Genomic DNA, 22,370 nt, shown 5'->3' on the forward strand with positions numbered 1-22,370 from the left:
CCATGCTGTACAATGGAGATCCTCTCCCCTTTTCCAGATCTCCTATCTGTCTCTATCCCTAATGACCTTGCCTAGAGAATTGTCTTCCCATTTTACACAGATCTTCAGGAAAACTGAATTCTAACTCTCAAAGTAAACTGCTACCACTGTGTCACTGTCATCTTGATATTTATTTAAAAACATTTGGGGGAGGGGAGTGAGGAGAAACTATACCAAAATGCCATTTTCGTATAACGATCCTTTAAGTGGAAACGTTTATCCATGACTTTATGCAAATGAGCAGAAAGTCCCAAAGAGACTTTCAGATGGAATTGATTATTCTGCTTTTCCTTGAGCTCAGGAAGGGGACAGCATGACACCTGCTGAAAACAAGGACTATATGTGTTCAGGACAACAGGAAGTAGTGACCAGCCAGAAGCTTGCCCTGACCTGGTTATAAATCTGGTTACAGAAGAAAGCAGCTGGAAAGAAATTTGCATGTCCAATAGGTTTCACTATTAAAGTTTACACAACGTGGAGTAATCAGCCAAGCTGGCTGGCTACCCAGATCACATGACTATGTAGAAACATGAAACTTGACTACGTGCTCTAGCAAGTTTTACTTCTCCCTCTTGCAGGGGTGTTTGCCAGCAGCCTGCACTCTCAGAAATCAGACTCAAGTGACTAGGACTCTTGAGATCAAAGTCTTACCATGCTACTCCCCAGGACAGCCAGGGACTGCTGACGTGACCATCGGACAGTGATCTGTGGTTCGTATAGTTACCAAAAAGAATGGATAAGCTTAATAAAATAACTGTCCCCGCCAGTCAGAAGTTGAGGTAAGATTTTCGCCATCCAATACTTTTCCTTCTTCTCCTTTTTTTTTTTTTTTTTTCAATGATCTATTGCATCTCAGAAATACTGAAATCCTGGAATACTTTGCTAGCTGTAAGGCAGTGGGGTGTCAATTGCTATAGGGAAGGGGACTTGCATTTTTAAAGAAATGTGTAGGAACTAGTGAGCTTATTCTAGCTGGCTTTGCCAGTGATGGATTGAAGTGTAAAGCTTTGAAGAGAAAATAAAAAAGAAAAGCCAAGGGCTTAGATTCTACCAATGGTCAGCTTGGAGAGTCTGAACACAGCAAGCTTTTCTAAAAAAAGTTTGGTCTAATCTGAGTACTCAAATATTTCATTGTGGATTACTATTTAATGTTAAAGATTGTTGTAATAATTTGTATTCGTTGTAGCTTTACTATCTCATTTATTTTGTGGCTGTATGTCACAAGTGTTTTGGGGAGATTAGATCTGTTTTTCCAGTGTCTTCATGTCAGAGTAACAATTATCTATAAAAAGCCACTTAGAAAGAATAAATAAACCAGAAGTGGCCCAAGGGGAAAGAATCAAGAAACTCCTCTGACCTATAGAAGAAAAGACTTCCCAAATTTTTATTTTGAAGATTTTCTTTTTGTCTCATTGTGACAACATCATGGCTTTTTGAGACTGGAACTTTTAAGTGTTCAATGAGTGTTTTAAATTTCAGCTACCACTTGAACTTCAGTTTTTCACAGGGTGATGTGACACGTGTAGCAAGGAAGTTATCACAAATGATAAGGAGCTAGAGAATCAGAGCTTTTGAGACAGAATTTAAGAGAAATTAGTCTGGGAATGGCAGAGGGACAGCCCTTCACAGTTAGAATATGGGTCATATACCTGGTAGGCACTTGGTAAATGATAGTTTGAAACGAACTGCTGGTCTGGAATCAAGAGGCAGCATGGCCGCGGTCAGCCCTTTCAAGGGTGTGTTGATAAGGAGACAAAAAGCTTCTTCAGTCTTGCCCTTGGTCTCACATTGCTACACCGTCATGGGAGGGGGGCAGGTAAAACAGTGCAAGTAGTAAGTGACTCAATGAGTATAAGAAGTGAATTGGAGTAGCTGGAGAGGTTTCAACAGACAAGACGCTTCAAGTGCTAAGCTTTGTCAAAGTAAATGAACAAACCAAATCAAATAAAAACGAACATGTAGATATTGAGAACGGAGTAGTGGTTACCGGAAGTGAAGAGGCAGAGGGCAGAGGGTGAAATGGGTAAAGGAGGTCAAGTGTATGGTGATGGATGGAAACTAGATTTTTGGTGGTGAGCACACTATGGTACATACAGAAGTAGAAATATAATGTTGTAAAAGTGAAATGTACATAATGTTATAAACCAATGTTACCTCAATAAAAAAATAAATAAATAAAGAGCTAGGCTTTGAGAGGCAGGTAAGATAAAAGAAGTTGGAGAATTGGAGGGAAAGCCTGATGTACTGGGAGGGAGGAAAGACAGAAGCTGACGCTGGGAGCTGGACTTGACTAGGTCCATTTGTAGGATGATGAGGAGAGTCTTCTGCCCAACAGAGGCTGTAGAATAGGTGTGTGGGACCAGAAGGTCCTCAAAAGGTTGGATGCGTAGGGTGGGGCCAGATCACAAAGGACAGTGAGGGCTCTAACCATGGAGGGCTGGAGAACGGTTTATACAGTTACAGATGTCATGCCAATGGGCTTAAGGGAGGTTGGCAGGATGGACCGGAGGGGGCGGAACCTGGAGGCAAGGATGCTTAGTAGGAGGGGCGGTTAAGTAACCCAAGCCTCTAGTGCTGCATTCCTGGACTTGGGGCAGAGCAGTGAAAAGGGAGAGGGAAGGAAAGACATGCCAAAGAAACTAACAAGGCATGGATATTAAGGTTTCTCTCAAATGAGCAAGAGGGTTTAGAAGGTCCTTTTCAGAGATATTCCATAACCTAGGCCTATACTAAGTCTTAGAACCTCTTTCAGGATATCCAGATGGGAATTTAAGTAAAGAGAGGCAATAGAACCTAAATCACTTTATGATCCTTCCCTCGGGGACAAAGTCCAGCTTTGTCACAGAGCAGTTGATAGACAACATACAACACTAGATTAGAGGGTAGAAAACCAAAACCGTATTGTGGATAATCATATACTACATTCGTCTGCTCAGGCAAAAGTAACTTTTTTTTTTCTACTTGGTTACTGAGTTGTTTTTACAGAATTGGCCTGTTTTGATAAAATGTGCACTGTCGATGTGGAACTTTTCAAAGAAATGAAATTGTAAACACAATGAACTTGAAGCACCATTTTAAATCTTTTCTGTAATTAGATGGGATGGCGAGGAATAGGTCAATGAATACTTGATCCCTGTGGTTTGTATCCTCTGTCCTGACAGGTTATCACCAATTCAGAATGTTGCCGACTGTGCAATTATTTGGCATCAGATGACAGTATAAGTGAAGAGCTGTGTTCATACTCTTAGGTTTATCAAAGTTTATATGATAATTTGCTTAAATTCTTAGCCAGAAAAAATAGAGAGATAGTGAGTGTCCATCAAGGGGGAGTAAAAAGGATGACCCTGATCTAGGGGGTATATTCCCAGGGCTGGAAAGAGACTAGAGGCAGAATGAGTGACCAGGAGGGAGGGAAAGTAGAGTCAACTAAGGAAAAGAGGGCAGGCATGATTGGAAAAAAAAAAAAAAAAAAAGATTCTCAAAATGAAGGAGAAAGAGAAGGTTCCAGGTGGACCTTCCCAGATGGACAGCTGGGGATGAGTAGTCAGCCTGAGAGTTTCTACTGCAGAGGAATTGAGAAAGGTGAAGTGGCTAAGTTGTATGTGACCACAGAAATGTGTGAGCACAGATTCTTGCTTTTTATCTCCCCTTGGGGCACTACATGAAGTCGATTTCTCTGTTAATGGGAATCCAAAAACTCTCAGGATCTTTTAGTTGATTCTTAGCCATGATTTTCCCTGGATTTTATAAGGTAACGATATCGTCAGAAACGCAGCTCAGACCTGAGGTCTCAATCCTTCCACAGTAAGTATTCCTATTCATAAAAATATTACACTTCTAGGTAAACATTTCAACATTTACAGTCCTGAATCACAATGACTATATTCCTTTCAAGTTAGTGAAACTAGTTTGTAAAGGAAATTTTACGTTTTTATATTTTTAATAACCTCCCAGATGACTCATCGTCTGTGTGTGTGTATTTTTCTTTGTAGCTCCCACAAACACATGCTCACTTATTTTTACAAATGGAAAAAGTCTTTGACACAGGTGTGGTCAAGCCAAGTCTCCCTAATCCTTATATTGTTGGTTGAAGAGTATGGTATTTTTCAGTCAAACTAACATATGTGTGAGTTTAGGAAAGTTTACTTAAATTCCCTGGTCCTGGCTACTTCAGCTGAAAAGATAGAGATAATAACAGCACCGATCCCACAGGGCTGTTGTAAGGATTAGAGTGATCCTGGCACATAGTAATTATTGGATTGAAAAATGGTGGTTATTTAATATCTTATTGTTATCCTTATTAATTCTATAGGTGTGCAATTGATTTTCCGAACAGAAACATAGTACTTTACATTGATCCTTGATAAATTTCATGTCAGTTTCAGTTCTTCTTTTTAGCTATTTTGTCTATTTTACCTGTTGCTTCTGACATCTGTGGCATTTAGCTTTGCATGGACTGTGACGTGACAAACATCGCTTCTCTGCCCTAATCTAAGTGGCTAATAAACTGTTGAGCATGACAGAGCCCTGCCATGGGTGTCTGGGTCTCACGGCTAGGGGTCTCACTTGGAGATCCTATTTGACAGATCCTGGGACATGATTTTTCTTCTCAGGTCTTGGAATCCTCAATTGGCATTTCCAGTTACTTGACTTTTCAAGTTCAGTTCTTCAGAAACAAATTTATCTTCTTTTCACCTTTCTGCCACTAGATCCCTCTCTGGTCCTCCCTGTTTCTGTCAATGGTGTCATCATCAACTCTAAGTCTGATGCATCCTTTCCTCTGTACCTCCACTCACCTAACACAACCTCTAGTCTTTCTTTCATGATGCTTCCATATATGCCCTTTTCTTTCCTTTTCTGCCACACCATCCTAGTTAGGTCCTCATCACCCTGTGTCCCTCAGCTACAAAATGAGGCGTTTGGATCTGACAATTCTCAAAGTCCCTCTCAGCTCTCATGTTGTGTGATCCTTTAGCCATGAAGACCATGCTTGAAATGTTACATCCTCTAAGGCTACCATTTCATCCCATGACCCTCAGGAAATATTTCCTGACGGAATTATCAACTTGTTTGAGACAGTTTTCAAAATATTTTCAAACTCTTTTCTTACAAAGTTTTTGAAAACTGCCCAACTCAGAACACTGGGGACAGAGGATTCATCTAGACAGCATGCAGATGCATCATCTAGAAGGTAGCTATGATGTATTTAGAAGGACAAAGCGATTGGTACCCAAAAGGGCAGGATTCCGATTGCCAATTACTAGCTATGGGTCCTGATGAAGTCACTCAACTTCTCTAAGCCTCAGTTTCCTCAACTGTCAAATAAAACTAGAGATCTCTTCCTCACAGGCTTGTTGTGAAGACATGGGCTAAAGTGCTCAGAATATTTGTCACATGGTCAGTATAACAAGTAAATAAAAAGTAAACACAACAATCAGTACTTTTAACCCACCCTTCATGAATGACCATATGTTATCTCTCTTCCTACTCATGGTAGAAGATCCAACCCCCTTTAACTGGAGGGCAAGCAGAGCAGGAAGCTTCCCAGGGGCTCACGGTGGGTGGATAGAGCACATCCTGAATACAAGTGTGTCTTGGGCATCTCTCTTCTCATTCTTTTATAAGTTTAGATCAGAGGCCAGTGCTGAGGTGGGAGGGCAAGAGGAGGCATAGCATCTAATGGTAGAGATAAGATAGACTTCCCAGGAAGTATGGTTTCCTATTCTCCTCACACTGCCTACCTGCCTTATGTCAGCTGAGAACCTGCTCAACTAAGCTATATTGTGTTGTACCAGTGGATGCAATTCTCAGACAAGGTCTCTGTCTTCTCATGGGCCAGCTACATGGGAGCCACTTTAGAAATTTGCTTAGCGTTTGTGGATTTCAGGATCATCAGCTAGGAAAACTCAAGGCACTCTTTCTCATCCACTCTGGGCATGGGTCTGCCAGGAAAACGCCAAACCAGAGCCCACATATTCAAGGCACCCTCTCTTCTGGATCCAATAATCACCCAAACAATGTGTGCTGTGGCTGAACAATTCCTCCCTCTTCGTGCAACCTGTCCCCAAAGTGGCTATGATACAATTAATTCTGTTTCCAAGAACTGAACCACAATTACATTCTAGCCCTGTCTCTTACATCACTGGATGGGAGGAGATTGGGCTGGTACCAAATGCTTTAGGCACACATTTACAATCTCTTGGTTTTCCCCCACAAATGATTAACTTCATCTGTTCTGTGGAGAATTTACTTGTTTGGTGCATTTTCAAAGAGGATCTTACTATTGCCCTCATGCAATGACATGAAGGAATCTAGGCTTGGTACATGAATAAGAAAAAAAAAAGAAATGAAATAATAGCTTGTTATAGAGATATTGAAACACTGGATGGCTTTCTTTGGCTTTTTAATAAACCCCATAGAAGTTATCTTCTTCTGCCCTCCCCCAAGACATAGCTGCATCATTTAGATCAGTGGTTCTCCACGAGGGACAATTTTGCCCTCCAGGGGACATTTGACTATCCCACTTGGGGAGGGGGTGCTGCTCGCACCTCGTAGGTAAATGCCAGGGGTACTGCTAAACATCCTGAACTGTGCAGCGCAACACTTACAGCAAAGTATTATCTGGCTCAAAATGTCAATAGTGCTGCAGTTGGGAAACTCTGATCTAGACCAAGTGGAATGAATTCTGTGTAGAACAAGAAGCACAGATTCACTTGTATGTGCGTATAGTGACAGTATGTTTTTATAATACATATCTTTGCAATTGATGTGGCCTCTGCTTGCTGGACTGATTTTCCTCTGTCTGGGATGATTTGGGTCAGGGGTTGCCAAGGGGAAAGTTCAGAAGTGCTTGAGCCTATATTTCAATGAGTTGTTTTTGGAAAAAGAATTTTTAGCGTCAAACAAAACTAGATTCCAGGAACTCCATGCACCACTGAAGCATAAGTTGTTCTCATCTGGGTAGAGAAATGAGAGCAGGAAGAGATTTCCAGACATCAGGTCGCCTTGGAATAGTATGTTTCTACCTCTCTAAGTAGACTGGGCAACTTGAGTGGACACCACTAGAGTTAGGATAAAAAGTCAGTCAGACTCCGATTCTGTAGGCTAGTGGTCACAGGGGCTGCCACTGCCTCCCCATCAGACACATTGTGGCTCTTGCTTTGTGATTTGGATCTGTCAGGTCCCCTTAAATCTCACTGACCTGGGACCATTCTGCTTCTTTAAGGTGACCCTGCATCTCTCTAGGTGTTGATGTCTAAGCTCTCAGAAACAGCTTTAGTTTTCTCATTCCACATACCTGCTCAGCTTCTTAAGCCTCCAGAGACCAAGCACACAATTAGAGGTTAAGAGGATGGCACACCTGTTGCTCCAGAAATGGGCCCCCCCTGCAGATTGGGTGGAATTCCAGCCCCCATCCAAGTCCTGCCTCCAGATCAAGGGAGCCGTGAACTCTGAAGCGCGCTCCAGCTGACTGTCCGCTAGGTCCCACTGACCTCAAGTCTCCCCAGCACGCTGTAGCGAAGCAGCTTTTGTGCCGGGCTCTGACGCTGGAGCACAGGTGCCCAGGTCTGCGGTAGAAACCCTCCCTCAGAGAAGCACACCTCCTGCTGTGGGCTGAGCCTCTTGCTGGCTCATGTGTTCCCATCCCCGGTTCTACATCCCTCAGTGGGCAGCTTGTCTTCCTTCCCATGCCTGTACCTTGCTCCACAGCTGAGGACTGTCTGCTCCCAACAACTCCTCCCTCCAGCCGTTGCTGCTCCTTGTTTAACCCGCCTTCTCCTACCTGTCCTGTCTCACCTCCCTTCTGAAAGGTCATCCATCAGCAGCTATGTCTGCAGGCTGATTTTCCACTCAGGTGTTTTCACAACCCTTTTACAGCATCATGGTCTAGGACCCCAAACAGGCCGTAGTCCCTCAGTCCAGCATGGCTTGTTTCAATGCTCATTTGCACAGCAAGGCACGGAAGCCAGCTTAAGGGATGTATTGCATGTCCTTGTTGAGCGGTGCTTCCCCGTTGGCCACTTTCCTGAGAAAGGAGCTCGTTATCCCAGGGGCGTCTCTGCCCCCCAGCAGGCCAGCTGGGGGCCCCAGATCTCCTCCAGACTTCAACCCTCCCCACGGTGTAGGGAATACACAGCAGAGGCCTCCGAGTTTCCTGGGCCTGCGCTGTGCAGTCTCACAGGGCCCCATGCTTGGTTTAATGTCTGCTGTTGCGGTCTTAAGATTCTCAGTAATTTTGAACTAGTAGCCCTGCATTTTCATTTTACACTGGGCCCCAGAAATTAGGTAGCCAGTGCTGGCCACAAGTTCCGTGAGCCCCGTCGGCTGAGCCTCTCCCCCTGCAATGTGTCAGGACACAGACATCAGTGGAGAAGCCTCCTCCTTTCCCCTCCCCAGCCCCCAAGTCAGAAAGGTTTACTGGGCAAGTAAGATGGAGAGGCCATCTCTCTAGTCCCTCAGGTAAGAGGCCCAGAGAGGTGAAGTCACTTATCCAAGCTCACAGCAGAAAGGCCTAGTCTAGAGCTACACCTCCATGTTTGTCTAGGAGGAGGGAGGAACAGCAGGCCACACCTTCCTTTTTTTTTTTCCTGTGTTATTTACTGGCCAGTAAAACATTCTAGCTTAGTCTGTGTTCTATATTTTTCCTAGACTTTTTTTTTTTTAACTAAAAAGAAGCTAATTTACTAGTCAGAAACCCCAGTGAGGCCCTACAGAATATTACTGTCAGTATTTCATGCTATTAATGTTTCCAGGTCCAAACTTGAATTTCACACTGACTCAGTCATGTTTGGTACCCTACTGATACTATATATTTTTCAAAGAATGCTCCCACAATTGTTCATGTAATCTGAGAGTGAGTTGTAATTAAAAAGAGCAGAGTTGGTCTTATGTGGAGACTAAGCATACAGGACCATGTTGTATAATTTAAGAAGTGCCCCAGAAAGGTGATTTTTGCTGATCTTTGGAATCAGGCAGACCTAGGTTTGAATACTTGCTCTGTACTCCCTTGCTCTTGGTCTTTGAGAAGGTTACTTAATCCTTTTTAGCCTCAGCTTTTCACCTGGAAAATGGGAATAATAATATATAATATAATAGGGGTGTTGTAACAGTAAACATATTAAATAGAGAGTAAGAGTTCAGTCAATGTCCCCTCCCCACAAATCCCTCCTGGCCTGGGCTCTCCTGTTGCCCCAGTTGTGTCATTAGAGAGACATCCTCCTGGGATAAGGTGTGTCTCAGAGTCCTGGTTCAAACTTAAACGTCACTATGTGTAATAGGTTAAGGTATTAAGCCCTTAGCCGTCACTAACATCCAGGTGGGAATCTAACAGCTCAGACCCTGGGGACAGAGGGCTGTGCTCTTCTGTCTCCCGCCCAGAGGTGGCTCAATCTATGGTTGTTAGTTGAAAGAAGGGGACATTGTTCAGGAAAGTGGTGATAAGAAGGAGGGAAAGGTCAGAGGAGGGAGACCACACCTAAGTAAAGGGAGTTCCCAGCGGGGAGGCTGTGACTGCAGTTGCTTGGACCAGAGGATTAGAGAGTTGAGCTCAAAGGTAGAAAGAAATGCCCTCCCCCATTGACTACGTTGTTGCTGTTTACTTTAGAACTTTACTTGGTTCAAAGTGCAAAAAACTGCAGGGTGAAGAGTACCTTTTAAGCATGTTTGGCATATTAATGACCACACCTGATCCTGGACAGGAAGGAAACAGTCATTTTTAGTGCAAATAACTACAGTAGAATCAAATACAAACATGAGAAGTATACTTTCAAAAAGGAAAATGACAAATGTAATATCACATCACTGGAAAACTGGACCCTCTACATTTATGTAACTATTTTGCCTTTTGAATTGTCTTTACAGCCTGTTCAGGGTCAAAGTCCGCTTTTTACAACTGAAAACCTTTTGATTTCATGTCATCACCACATATACAGATTATCACAGTTGCCCAACCAATCCCAGATGACTGGTCAAATTCACCTGATGAATGCTGAAAACAACTCTTAACATGACTAAAACAAAAGCTATTCGTGTGCCTCAAAAGTAAATTGGAAAAAAAAAAAAATCTGCTTTAAAATTGCTAATGACTACTTGGGACGATGAACTGTTCTGCAACTAGTTAGTGGTGGTGATTGCACAGCACTGTGAATTTACTAAATGCCACTGAGTTGAACACTTTGAAATGGTGGAATGATGAATTTTTGATAATGAAATTATTTTCCATATTTACCATAAAATATTATGAGGATCCGTGATCATATTTTTGTTCGACCAATTAGATACTGTGTCAAAGCTGTTTTTTTTTAAAAAAAAATATATTACCTGGGGAATTCCCCGGCGGTCCAGTGTTTGGGACTCAGGGCTTCCACTGCAGCATGCCCGGGTTAGATCCCTGGTCGGAGAACTAAGATCTTGCAAGCTGCGCGGTGCGTCCAAAAAAGTAAAAAATGTATTATCGATAAATGTTTCTGGATGGTAAACACTTAAGAATGTCAATGCTTCCTTCCACTTCAATCCCTACACGTGATATTCCTCAATATCTTTTTTTCACTAAGATCCCAAAGAAATGAGCTTGAGTCAAATTTTTTCAGTGTATCGGAAATACCATTCTGCAAAATCTCTCTTTACTCCCTGAAAATATCTATGCTTTTAGCTATAGAAATGAATGCCCAGACAAGTGGGTGTACCATGTAGACACACCCATGGCTCATTTTTTTTCCACATGAAGGCTAATTTTTTAAAGAACACGCTCAAATTCTTAAAACATATTCTTTTTCTAGAATTACATAGGATTATATTTTCAGAATTTTCTGAAAATGATTAGAGTTACTTATTTATCCTTGAGTCTTACAAATTTGAGAATCATCAGTTTCACACAATAATTTTTATGTTGTTAGAGGAAAGACTGTAAACATCACAAAATTCCTGCTACCAGAACCTAGTTAGAACAAGAAGCAAATCAGAGCCCAGGGACTTCCCTGGTGGTGCAGTGGATAAGAATCCGCCTGCCAATGCAGGGGACATGGGTTCGAACCCTGGTCTGGGAAGATCCTACATGCCGCAGAGCAACTAAGTCCATGCGCCACAACTACTGAGCCTGCGCTCTAGAGCTCATGAGCCACAACTACTGAGCCCGCGTGCCACAACTACTGAAACCCACACGCCTAGAGCCTGTGCTCCGCAACAAAAGAAGCCACTGCAATAAGAAACCCACGCACCGCAGAGAAGAGTAGGCCCAGCTCGCAGCAACTAGAGAAAGCCCGCACACAGCAACGAAGACCCAAAGCAGCCAAAAATAAATAAATTTATATAAAAAAAATAGGTTTAAAAAAAAAAATCAGAACCCAGTACAGGATTAAATAACAGGACCTCTGGGGGCTCTTCCAAACCCATGAGCCTCCCTTAACTTTTTTGCTTTTCACAACCTGCTTTCACATGTTTTAGGAAGAAGCTTGCCTCTATCCCAGCCCCTCCCTGCTGTGTGGGTGAGTGAGGGCAAGCATCAGCAAGAGGAAGGAAAGTGCTGCATCCCTACAGACCCTTAAAATCAGGGAGGGGGAGAGCCTGACAATTTCTGCTGTCACATCAAGGGGCAAATCTTTTAAGAACTTTTTACGGCTAGTATAACCTAGTTTCCTGTCATCTCATCAGTGTCAGAACGGTGTGGCCCAAGCCTAACTGCCTCTGGTAGGGTAGAGTGTGACAGGAGTTTTTTGGAAAGGAATCAGGGTATGAATAGGATCATCCTTGGTCCTGGTTATGCCAAGTCAGCCCAATTTCGGTCTGCTTATAACCAAGATCAGCAGTCTAGACTTGCCAAAGACTATCACAAAATATTTGCAGATCTCAGTGTGAAAAAAAGAAGGAAATGGTGGAGCGTCTGCAGAAACTTGCAAATTACTTTCTCTGGTTAATAGGTGGTTAGTAAGACAACCCAGGCCGCGAGATGCTCACGTGTAAGGTGCACACATGCCCCCACTCCAGGACTCTTAGGTGGTCTTTCTGACTAGGGTGATAAGAAGGGCACACGGGGATAGCTACCCAGGTCTCCTTGCAGCTGACCTCAGCCACTCTGCTTGTGAGCCTGTTCTGGACCCAGAGAGCCCCTGCCACATTCCTTCCTGCCGCCTGCACGCACTGCCCTCTCTTTCCGCCTCTTCCTGCCATCTGTCCCTTCCTCTTTTTTCTCTGCCCCTCCCTAAAGACTGAAACAGGCCCCTAAGAGACCATGCAACCATCTAGCAACAAGTCTGACCTTGGGGACTAGTGGCAGGGCAGTGGGGGCACATGTGCCCCAAGTAAAAAACTACTTGGCTGGTAGAGGGATTGGATGCCTTCTCCAGGGATGGAGAGGAAGGTGCCCAGAGAGGCACGTGGTGAAGCTGGTCATCCACCCTGGTGAGGGGCCCAAGCTGAGACAAGTCAGCACATGTCATCCAGGGGTGGTCGAGAGCACGGGTTCTGGAGTCAGACGGCCCGATTTTGAATCTCAGCTCTGTTGTTTATTACATGTAGGACCTGGGGCAAATTACTTCTCTGGGCAAATATTTTCTCACTATAAAAATTAGGATAATCACAACAATGTGAATATACAATGTGTATGTGAATACACTACTGACTGTACACTTAAAATTGGTTACGATCATAAATTTAATGTTATGTGGTTATTTTTTGATCACACTTTTTAAAATGGGGATAATAATAAGACCTACCTCACAGGGTTGTGAGGGTTAAATGAGTTAATGCACGTGAAGTACCTGGCACATAACACATGCTCAGTGAGCGCTGGCGTTCACTGTTGTCGCCACTGATTATCCAACTGACCACTAGCCTGGCTCGCTGGGCTTGGGCTGTAACCATGGCTCTGGGCTATGGTATGAGAAGTTGGAAGGCACATCCCTGCCATGGAAAAGCTGGTCCTCTAGAAGGAGACTCGGACCATGTGTGGAAAGGGAAGGAGCAGGGTGTTAGGGAAAGAGCTGGGGGAATCCTCAATAATTGATCTTGGTGCAATGGCAAAATGTCTCTGGAATTTAGTGTCCTCCCTTCCAAGAGGAGGCTGACCCAGGATATTCCTAAAGTCTCTCTCACCACCAAACTTCTGTGACTACCTTGATGACAGGCAAAACTAGGAGTTGGGATTTCAGAGCTGTGTGGTCTGAGACCAGCCCGGTGACCTCCTGGGCCTTGTATCTGCGTCTGTGAATGGGGCTGGGGGAGCTACCTCACTCTTGGGAGGCTTCTCAGGTTATCACAGGATGGAGAGGACTTGCCAAAACTTCTGTGCCAGCTTCACCGTGGACTCGCTCTCCAGAAGGAAGCAGCTTTGGTTGCTGAATTTGCAAATCTAAATATAACACCAATAATGCCACAGAAAGGCTGGCCTGGAGGAAATGGGGCATGAGGAAGCCAGGCCAGGGCTAGAAGAGGCTGTGGAAAGGACGGAGGAGGGAAGCTGGTGATAGGACAAGGTCTGCTGCATGCAAAAAACAGAATACTCACTAAAAAGTGGCATTCTGCTTCAAAATGACGGTCGGTAGCCAGACTTCAGTCTTGAGACAGAAGTTATCCAAAAGGAAGATATTTTGTGTGAATCAGAGAATTCCCACCCCCCACCCATCTGTCTCTCTCTGTCCTCTGGTCTGATATAGGTCAGAGGCTTCTGACATGTGATGTGGTGGCAGAAGGGACCTTCTTCCTGCATTACCAGACACAGGGTTTGTGTTCAGGGTAGCTCTGGATCCACACATGCCCTACTCAGTCTGCACTCACTGAATATTTGTGGAGTAAATAAGACAAATACATGTCTTACATAAATCAAATAATTATATTAAACTTTAAGGGGGAGGCCCCCCAAGTCAGTAAATCAAGAAATAATATTTTCATGTAATATTTTAAAAATCAAAATTAATGCAAAAATTCCATGATGAACAAAATACTGACATTTTAAATGAAGAGAGGACCAGGTCTACTGACACGGCGCTGTGTTCCAGCACAGTCCTCTGTGAGAACTGTTGGCCTTGTGGCCGTCAATTCTCTCTTCTGCCCAGCTGAGGCCCTGAAGGCCACTCCTAGTGTTACTCCACTATTTTGGGGATCCCACTGCTGTGGGCTTGGGCCAGGGCCCAGCAGAGTTGCCTTCCTACTGGTCTCTGAGCCACCAGTGTCACCATGCCCAGGCCCTCCTCCATTCTTCCACCCTAATCATGACACGCCTCTGAGTAAAGGTTTCCAAAGGCTTCCTGTTGCCTATAAACCCCATCTCCTTGGCCTGACTAACAAGATCCTTGACTCCCTGTATCCCCCCAACCCAGCCTCAGCTTTGACCGCACCTTCCCCCCATACCCCCAATTCCTGGCACTCTCAGCTTCTCACTAGACCCCAAACATCTCAGACAATTTCCTCTGAGCCTTTGTAGTTGCTGTTCCCACTACCTAGCTGCTGTTCCTCACTCTTTTGCCTGGTGAATTTTTATTTTCCCATCAAGATCCAGCTCTCAGGTCACTTCATCTTAAAACCTCAAAGCAGTCACTCCCTTTTTAGGATTCTTACAGCTCTCTGATCTTCCCTGTTCCCAGCAAAGAATTATGAGTAGTTTTCACTTGTTATCTATCTATATCACATGAATTTTTAAAAATTAGCTGTATTATTTTCATAAACTGAACAAAAAAACTATTTTCAGTTTAGGACAAAAAAACAGTTTAAGATATAAAATACAAAAGATGTCATGTGAACCAAATCATAATTCAAAAATTGCTATAGCACTGGAGATTAAATGGCTAAGTACTACCTGAGTGCTATGAATTCAGGATATGTAGAAATATAATTTAGAGCTGCAAAAGACTTGAATGTCCGTGTAATCCAGCCTTCTCATTTTACAGGAGAAAATGAAGCATTAAGTGTGACAAGAATTGCTCAGATTTGCACAGCCAGGAAGCTTCAGAGATTAGAGTAGAATCTGCATCTCTGGACTCTCAATCCAGTGCTCTTTCCTTAAGTGGCCTCCCTTCCTGTGCCCTAGAAATGATCTGTAAGGGGAAAGGGATGACTTGAGCTGGGCCGTGGGCTGGTGGGATGGAATGGGAACAATTGTGGGTTCATAACAGTGGGTTAATTATGCCTAAAATGTTTGGTGTCCAAATTTTGAAGGCCTTTGAATGCCAAGCTAATGAGCTTTTACCTTATCCTGCAAGAAACAGGGAGACATCGAAGACTATTCATGAGTGGAATGACATGATAAAAGCAATTTAAGAAAATGAACATGGGGAAGGGGAGAGATAAGCTAGGGAGACAAGATGGGGGACCACAGAGGAATGAATAAAGAAGATGTGGTATATATATACAATGGAATATTACTCAGCCATAAAAAGAATGAAATAGGGCTTCCCTGGTGGCGCAGTGGTTAAGAATCCATCTGCCAATGCAGGGGACAAGTTCAATCTCTGGCCCAGGAAGATCCCACGTGCTGCAGAGCAACTAAGCCCGCGCGCCACAACTACTGAGCCTGCGCTCTAGAGCCTGTGCTCTGCAACAAGAGAAGCCATTGCAATGAGAAGCCCACGCACCGCAATGAAGAGTAGCCCCCGCTTGCCTCAAATAGAGAAAGCCCATGCGTAGCAACGAAGACCCAACACAGCCAAAAATAGAAAACAAATAAATAAATAAATTTATTTTGAAAAAAGAATGAAATAATGCCATTTGCAGCAACATGGATGGACCTAAAGATTGTCATACTGAGTGAAGTAAGTCAGACAGAGAGAGAGAGAGAAATATCATATGATATCGCTTATACGTGGAATCTAAAGAAAAATGATACAAATGAACTTATTTACAAAACAGAAACAGACTCATAGACTTGGAGAGTGAACTTGTGGTTACCGAGGGGGAAGCGGGGTGGGGGTGATAGTTAGGGGGTTTGGGATTGACACGTACACACTGCTGTCTTTAAAGTGGATGACCAGCGGGGACCTACTGTACGGCACAGGGAACTCTGCTCAATGTTATGTGGTGACCTGAATGGGAGGAGAATTTGAAAAGGAGTGGATACATGTGTGTGTATAACTGAGTCGCTTTGACGCACACCTGAAACTAGCACAACTTGTTAATCAACTATACTCCAATATAAAATAAAAAGTGAAAAACAAAAGATGAGGGACCACTGGCATAGTCCACCATCCATGAGGTCACAATGGCTGTAGCTGAAGGAGTGGATAGGAGGGTACAGAGATGGGTAAGATGCGTCTGAAGATGAACTGATGTAACTGGTGAGAGGAGATGAATAGTCAGTGAGAGAGAGAAAAAGTTAAAAAAAAAAAAAAGCTTGGAAATTTCAAGCCTGAAGATCCAAGAACACCAGATTATTTAATTACTTGTTAAATTTAATAACAAAAATAAAATATACCATAAAATGATTAGTAGCATCTTAAAAAAGAAATCCAGAGTCAATAATGAGATCATTTAAACTCCTGTAAAAGGAGGAAGTCAGCTAAATAATCAGCAGACCTAGTGATGATAGTTACATTTTTAAAAATCCGTTCATAACATGAATTAGTTAAGAGACTGGATGTTTTCTTTGCCTCTCTATATACCAAAGACAATATTAGAGATATTTCTACTCCAATTTGATCTAAGAAACATATAAGTTGGAGATACCAGGCCAGTTGTGAGGAGAGCACAGGTAGCTGTCATAAGGGTACCCAACCAAGTAGGTGTAGATAATTCACAGGCAGTCACCCTTGCAGTTCTGGGAACTCAGGGCGAGACTGAGTAACTCTCGGCCAAGAGTAACAAAAAGCCAGGCTTGATTCAGTAGACATTGGGGTGCTGCAGGCCCTTGAGGAGGGAGTGGCCTGGGTTTTAGAAACATTAGCTGAATAGGCCCTGACAAAGCTTCAGAGCATGGATTGGAGAGGTACACTGGCAGAGACAGCTTTTTCCTGGTGCAAAGGGGCAGCTGTAGGCTTGGATCTTGGCTTCAGGGGAAGGACCAGCCCCACGCATACTGAAAGGATGAAACTCCAGAACTGGGCTTAGGTTAAGATGTGGGGGATGAAGAAGGAGGAAGGAGTTGCCTGCTCTTTGTTTGTGAAGAGTTGCTTGAATATGAAATCCTCTTTACTCCATTCCTAAATCCAGATTAAATAGGAATTTTCTCAGATTAACATTGCTTTACGTTTCACTTTTTCTAGAAAAACAGAGTGAAAAAAATACACTAAAACCTGCCTTTTCATGGTCCTCTGTGAGTGCACTAAGAAGCTAAAAGGAAAACAAGATGTTTTCTGATTTTTTTTCTACTAAGCTTTAAAAAAAGCACTTCTTGCAGATGGTACCATCTTTTAAATCATGTCCTGTATATAATAAAAATTATTAGAAAGGTTTTTAGTGAAATATGTCTGTTTTTGGACTACTCTTTGCTGATCTGGCCACGTGCAGCTGCCTTCCCAGTGTCCCCCACCCCAATCCCAGCCCTAGTGGAGCTCTGCATCCCACCAATCCATCCTTCCGTGCCAATCAGCCACGTCAGGTTGGGGAGTGTTCTCAGTCAACCCTCCCTGCCACTACCAAAAAAAAAACAAACAAACAAACCCACCGCAACAACAATAATAATAAAACCCAATTCTGGAGTACCTTCCGGCCTGGAGGAAATCTACCCAAGTTCATCTACAATGAACATCTATTGCATACAGCTGCCATTAACAGTCTCATACAAAATAGTTGCACCGCCCTAAAAATCCCATGTTCCCTAAAAATCCTTTCCTCTTCCTGAACTCCTAACAAACCTCTGATCTTTTTACTGTCTCCGTGGTTTTGCCTTTTCCAGATTCCAGGTGGAATCATACAGTATGTAGTCTTTTCAGATTGGGTTCTTTTACTTAGCACATATTACATTTTAAATCAGAAATCATCAGAAATTAAAAAATGTACAGCCTGTGTAACCAGCCACTACTTACCTGAGTCCAAAAAGGAAAAGAAAAAAAAAAGAAAAGAAAAATGGTTATCTTTTGCCATTCAAATCATAGTAGCCCTAGCCCACTTTTACAGAACTCCTTCCCCTGGGATTCTGGGTGTCCTGGGGCTGCTTGCACGTCCCACATCTCTACTCTGGCTCTTGCTTGTGTCCAGATCCATTCACCAGTCTCTAGGAGCCATTCTCTGGTGCAGAGGGTATCCTCTAGGTTCCATCTGGATTTCTTGGGCTCCTTCCACCTCTTTCCACCAACCCATCCCTTATTCCCCTACAGTCCTAACAGAGTTAATAAGACTTCACTGAAGTTTGAGGAATAACAGAAGGGAAGTATAACACAAAGAATGACTTATATTTGCTACTAGTCAAGGCTTCGCTTAGTGTCCTGGACCCTTCCTCAGGTCCTCCCTGCTTTACTCCCAGCCAGAGTGCCAGCTCACCTCTGCATCATGAGAATGAATGCTACTAGAGGCCAACTCAACCTGTAGTCCAGGGACCAGCAACCAGGAGGCCCCAGGAAGACAGGATACATCCCGATACCAGAGCCCAAGACCTGCCGACCTCATCCTCATTTTCTTCACTGCCGGTTTCTGGACTGCAGTCTTCACAGGACGAGTGACAGCAAGGACAGCACACCCCCCACAGATAGGGCTATGGTTGTGTCTTCATCCCAATGCCACCACAGTCCGTGCTATTCCGTGTTAGAGCACCATATGAGGAAGGGCAAAATCCCAGCCACAGCACTCCGCTCCGAGCAGGTCCAGTTGCTTCTGGATTACTGCACAGTGTCAGGGGCACATCCTTCCTGTAGCCCCTTCATCTCCACTCTGCAGCTTTTACAAACTGTGGCTCAAGAAGAAAGTGACTATAAGAAAAATAAAAATATACAGGCATAATGTAGTCTAAATTCACACAGAGAAAAATCAAGTCCCATAAAGAAGTGACAGTCTGGTAAAGAATACGTCCAAATCAGGTTACCAAACTGACCACTCAGCTTCTCTGTCTGAAACTTTGCACGGGGGTTAACAAGGATTTTAATTTTCCTCAAGCAGGTGTTTGCTTTACTTGACACAACTAAAAGGCCCGCAGTGGGAAAAGGCATGACCCTTCACAGCTGAGCCCAGAGGGTGGGCTTCTGAGCAGTAGAGTCAGCACCACCTGGGAACTTGTTAGAAATGCAAATTCTCTTGGGCTTCCCTGGTGGCGCAGTGGTTGAGAATCTGCCTGCCAATGCAGGGGACACGGGTTCGAGCCCTGGTCTGGGAAGATCCCACATGCCGCTGAGCAACTAAGCCCGTGTGCCACAACTACTGAGCCTGCGCGTCTGGAGCCTGTGCTCTGCAACAAGAGAGGCCGCAATAATGAAAGGCCCGCGCACCGCGATGAAGGGTGGCCCCCACTTGCCGCAACTAGAGAGAGCCCTCGCGCAGAAACGAAGACCCAACACAGCCATAAATAAATAAATAAATAAATAAATAAATTGTATAACTTTAAAGAAAAAAAAAAGAAATGCAAATTCTCCAGCCCTACCTAGACGTACCCAATCAGAAACTCTGGGGGTGGAGTGAAACTCTGGGTTTCAAAGGGCCTCCAGGTGATTCCGGTGCAGTTTGGTGTGAGGACAACTGGTCTGTCAGATTCTAAAGTAAGCTGCTTCTTTGAAGGCAAAAAACTGCTGGTAACTTTCAAATGATGATTTTTCCTCTCTCAGGACCTCGTGGGATCTAAATTTGTTGAGATCCATGCTCAGCCAGGGCCACACTACTACAGTGTGTTGTTAAATAACTAAGTTTGTTGATATTAACTCAAAACTTTGAAAAAAAATTTTTAAACAATGGCAAAGGAGAGAATATAAAATTCAATTTGGTTTATACAAGGAATAATAAATATAATTATTTATATTACCTGTTCACCATTTTTAAATGCGTAAATACCATACTGCTTAAAAATTACATATTAATATTGTTTTAAAATGTGTATTAGATAAGCTATGTTCTTTGTTTTATTTTGTTACGTACACATGGCTGTCTCTCCACAACTTTAAAAAATTAGAACATTGTGATCCTATTATCATTCTCCCAGACATGGAAGGATATCTCAGAAACGGAAAATCAAAGTGCAGCTCTTTTATGCCTTACCTATTTTCACCCACACACAACTTAACACAACTTAACACAGTGAAACAACTGATGTTCAGCTCAAGAGAATCCTCTCCTGAAACAGTCCAGGTGCACATTTCTTTGCTATTGCATATCCTTCAAGTTGTGGTAGAGGAAAAAATGTGCTCCAAAATGGAGCACAAGATACTAGAGGGCAGCAAAAGCTGTGCATCACACAGTGTATGAAGAGTTGATAAAATGAGCTGAGAGCATTACCACATTTTCTTGGTTTGGGGGACACTGACTTGTAAGGTAACCTAAGTTTGGCAGCTGTAACTGAGCAGTCTGTGGACGTCAGGGTCTGTGTGAATGAGATGCAGAGGGAGGAGAAAAATTCAACAATTTACTATAGTTATAGATTATAATTATTTTAATAATCTATAATTAAAAGTAATTAGGAAATGCCAAGAAGCATCAACTACCAAGTTGAACAAATGACAAAATTACATCAAACTTTTTTGCAACTATTTGTAACATCTGTTTGTCTACGCCTACAGCAAAGTCACTTATGCAAATCAGCCGCTGGCTCCCTATTACTCTGCCTGTGTCCCACTCTTGACGGAACTCTGATAGGATCCTTCACTCTGGCTCATTTTGTCCTTTTACCCGGTTAGGCATTAACTTAGGCTAAAGACATTCCACTCGGTTACAGTCAGCTTATAACCAGGGGTGCCCTCTGCTCTCCACTTGAAATTATTCAATTTCTTTCCAATCAATCCATTTCAACCTCTCTCTCAATCTCACTCCCTCTCTACTCCCAGACCTCCTATTTTTCATTTTCACTCATTCCTCTATCTCACAGATTCTCTATAGTTCCTCTGGTAAAGGAGAAAGGGGTTTGCACAGGATGTACGTGAACAAATTCTAGAATACTGTATGGTTCTGAGGTAACTCAAGAGTCCAGCTTGAAGGACCCTCCGTGTGTCTCTGATGGGCCAGTTGGTCCTCTTCTCTCTCATCCATCCTTTTCTCTCTGCCGCTGAGCCCGGTGCTTTGCTGAGCTCTCACACATATGGAGTCAACCTGCCCAGCCTCCCTAACTGGCGATATAAGATGTGGCCTCATTTCCTTATTATGACTGGCACTGACCTTCCCATATCTGAACTTGGGCCCCTCAGTGGGTCCCCCAGTTATGTAAATGATTCCCCAAGATGCAGCCTTAAGGATGTCCTGAAAGAAGTCTCTCTTCTCTTTCTTCTCCACTCTCCAGCCTGTCCTCCCTCTGCACTCCACTGCTCCGTGCCAATGGGAAACTCTCTTCCCCACAGCCCAACCAAGGCTGGGCTGCAGATCCTGACAGGATACTACTGAAGATTCAGGGACAATAAAGAGAATTATCTCATTGAAAATGGCTACTGATGGCATTGTGGATGGCTCTTCTCAACGCAGAGGCCCAGACCCAGTCTCAGGTTCAGAGCTACCTCCCCACCCCTCCAGCTCCCCACCACTGAAAACCCCTCAGGTTTGTCTGTGCTCTTCAGGTCTCCAGGTCCTCACAGTCATTAGACCTAGAAGGGAAAAGAGCTCCGCCAAATCCCCAGTCTAAGTTCCCACTTCTTGTTTGACAATCTCCCTTTTCCCAAGGTTGTTGAGAGTAGGAATGTCTATCACTTATGCAATAAATCTTCCGCCATTTCCTTGATGCCCAGTGGCCCTCAGGAAACAACTACAGCAGAACATCAGCACGGGAGAGTTAGCCTGAAATTAACACTTAGTGGAGGACGCAAACAGGCCAGGCCAGACGGAGTTCCTCTGACAAGCTGTCCTCTCATCCTCTCAACTGCTCCATCCCTACACTGAGAAACTTTGCAGCATATGAGTCATAAATCCATACATAGTCCAAGAGACTAGTTCTCCCAGATTCCAATTCCAATCAATGGGGTTCCCTAGACCTATGCTAAGCCTAATTATGCACCACTCTTCATATTAGCTAACAGAGGGCTTAGCTCCCAAAGTGAGAAAAATCTGCATTTTTTAATGGAAAAAGTCCATTTTCTTCTAGAACAATGGCTATATACAAGTTTACATTTCATTAACTAAAGGGCCCAATGAAATAGCTTTCTCAGAACAAAGGAAAGGCTTGCCTGGAAGGTCAATTCAAATATGTTACTCTTTCAAGGCAGAACCATGTGAAATTTTATTTAGATATATTTTAAGTTAGAAAATCATTACGAAGAAAACAAAACATGGTCCTATACTCTGACCCCTTT

General features: G+C 43.5%; 1 protein-coding gene across 2 annotated transcripts in view; it reads left to right on the forward strand.

Moving 5' to 3' along the window:
* The first annotated feature begins 622 nt into the window (after positions 1-622).
* The window catches only part of BLNK (B cell linker), an 82,320-nt gene continuing 60,572 nt past the window's right edge, over positions 623-22,370 (forward strand). For both annotated transcript variants that reach the window (XM_059901083.1, XM_059901084.1), the window contains exon 1: positions 623-818. In XM_059901083.1, the coding sequence (XP_059757066.1) occupies positions 772-818 (47 nt within the window). In that variant the 5' untranslated portion in view covers positions 623-771. The remainder of the gene's footprint in view (positions 819-22,370) is intronic.

Source organism: Balaenoptera ricei, chromosome 16 (genome assembly GCF_028023285.1).
Source record: "Balaenoptera ricei isolate mBalRic1 chromosome 16, mBalRic1.hap2, whole genome shotgun sequence".
NCBI lineage: Eukaryota > Metazoa > Chordata > Mammalia > Artiodactyla > Balaenopteridae > Balaenoptera > Balaenoptera ricei.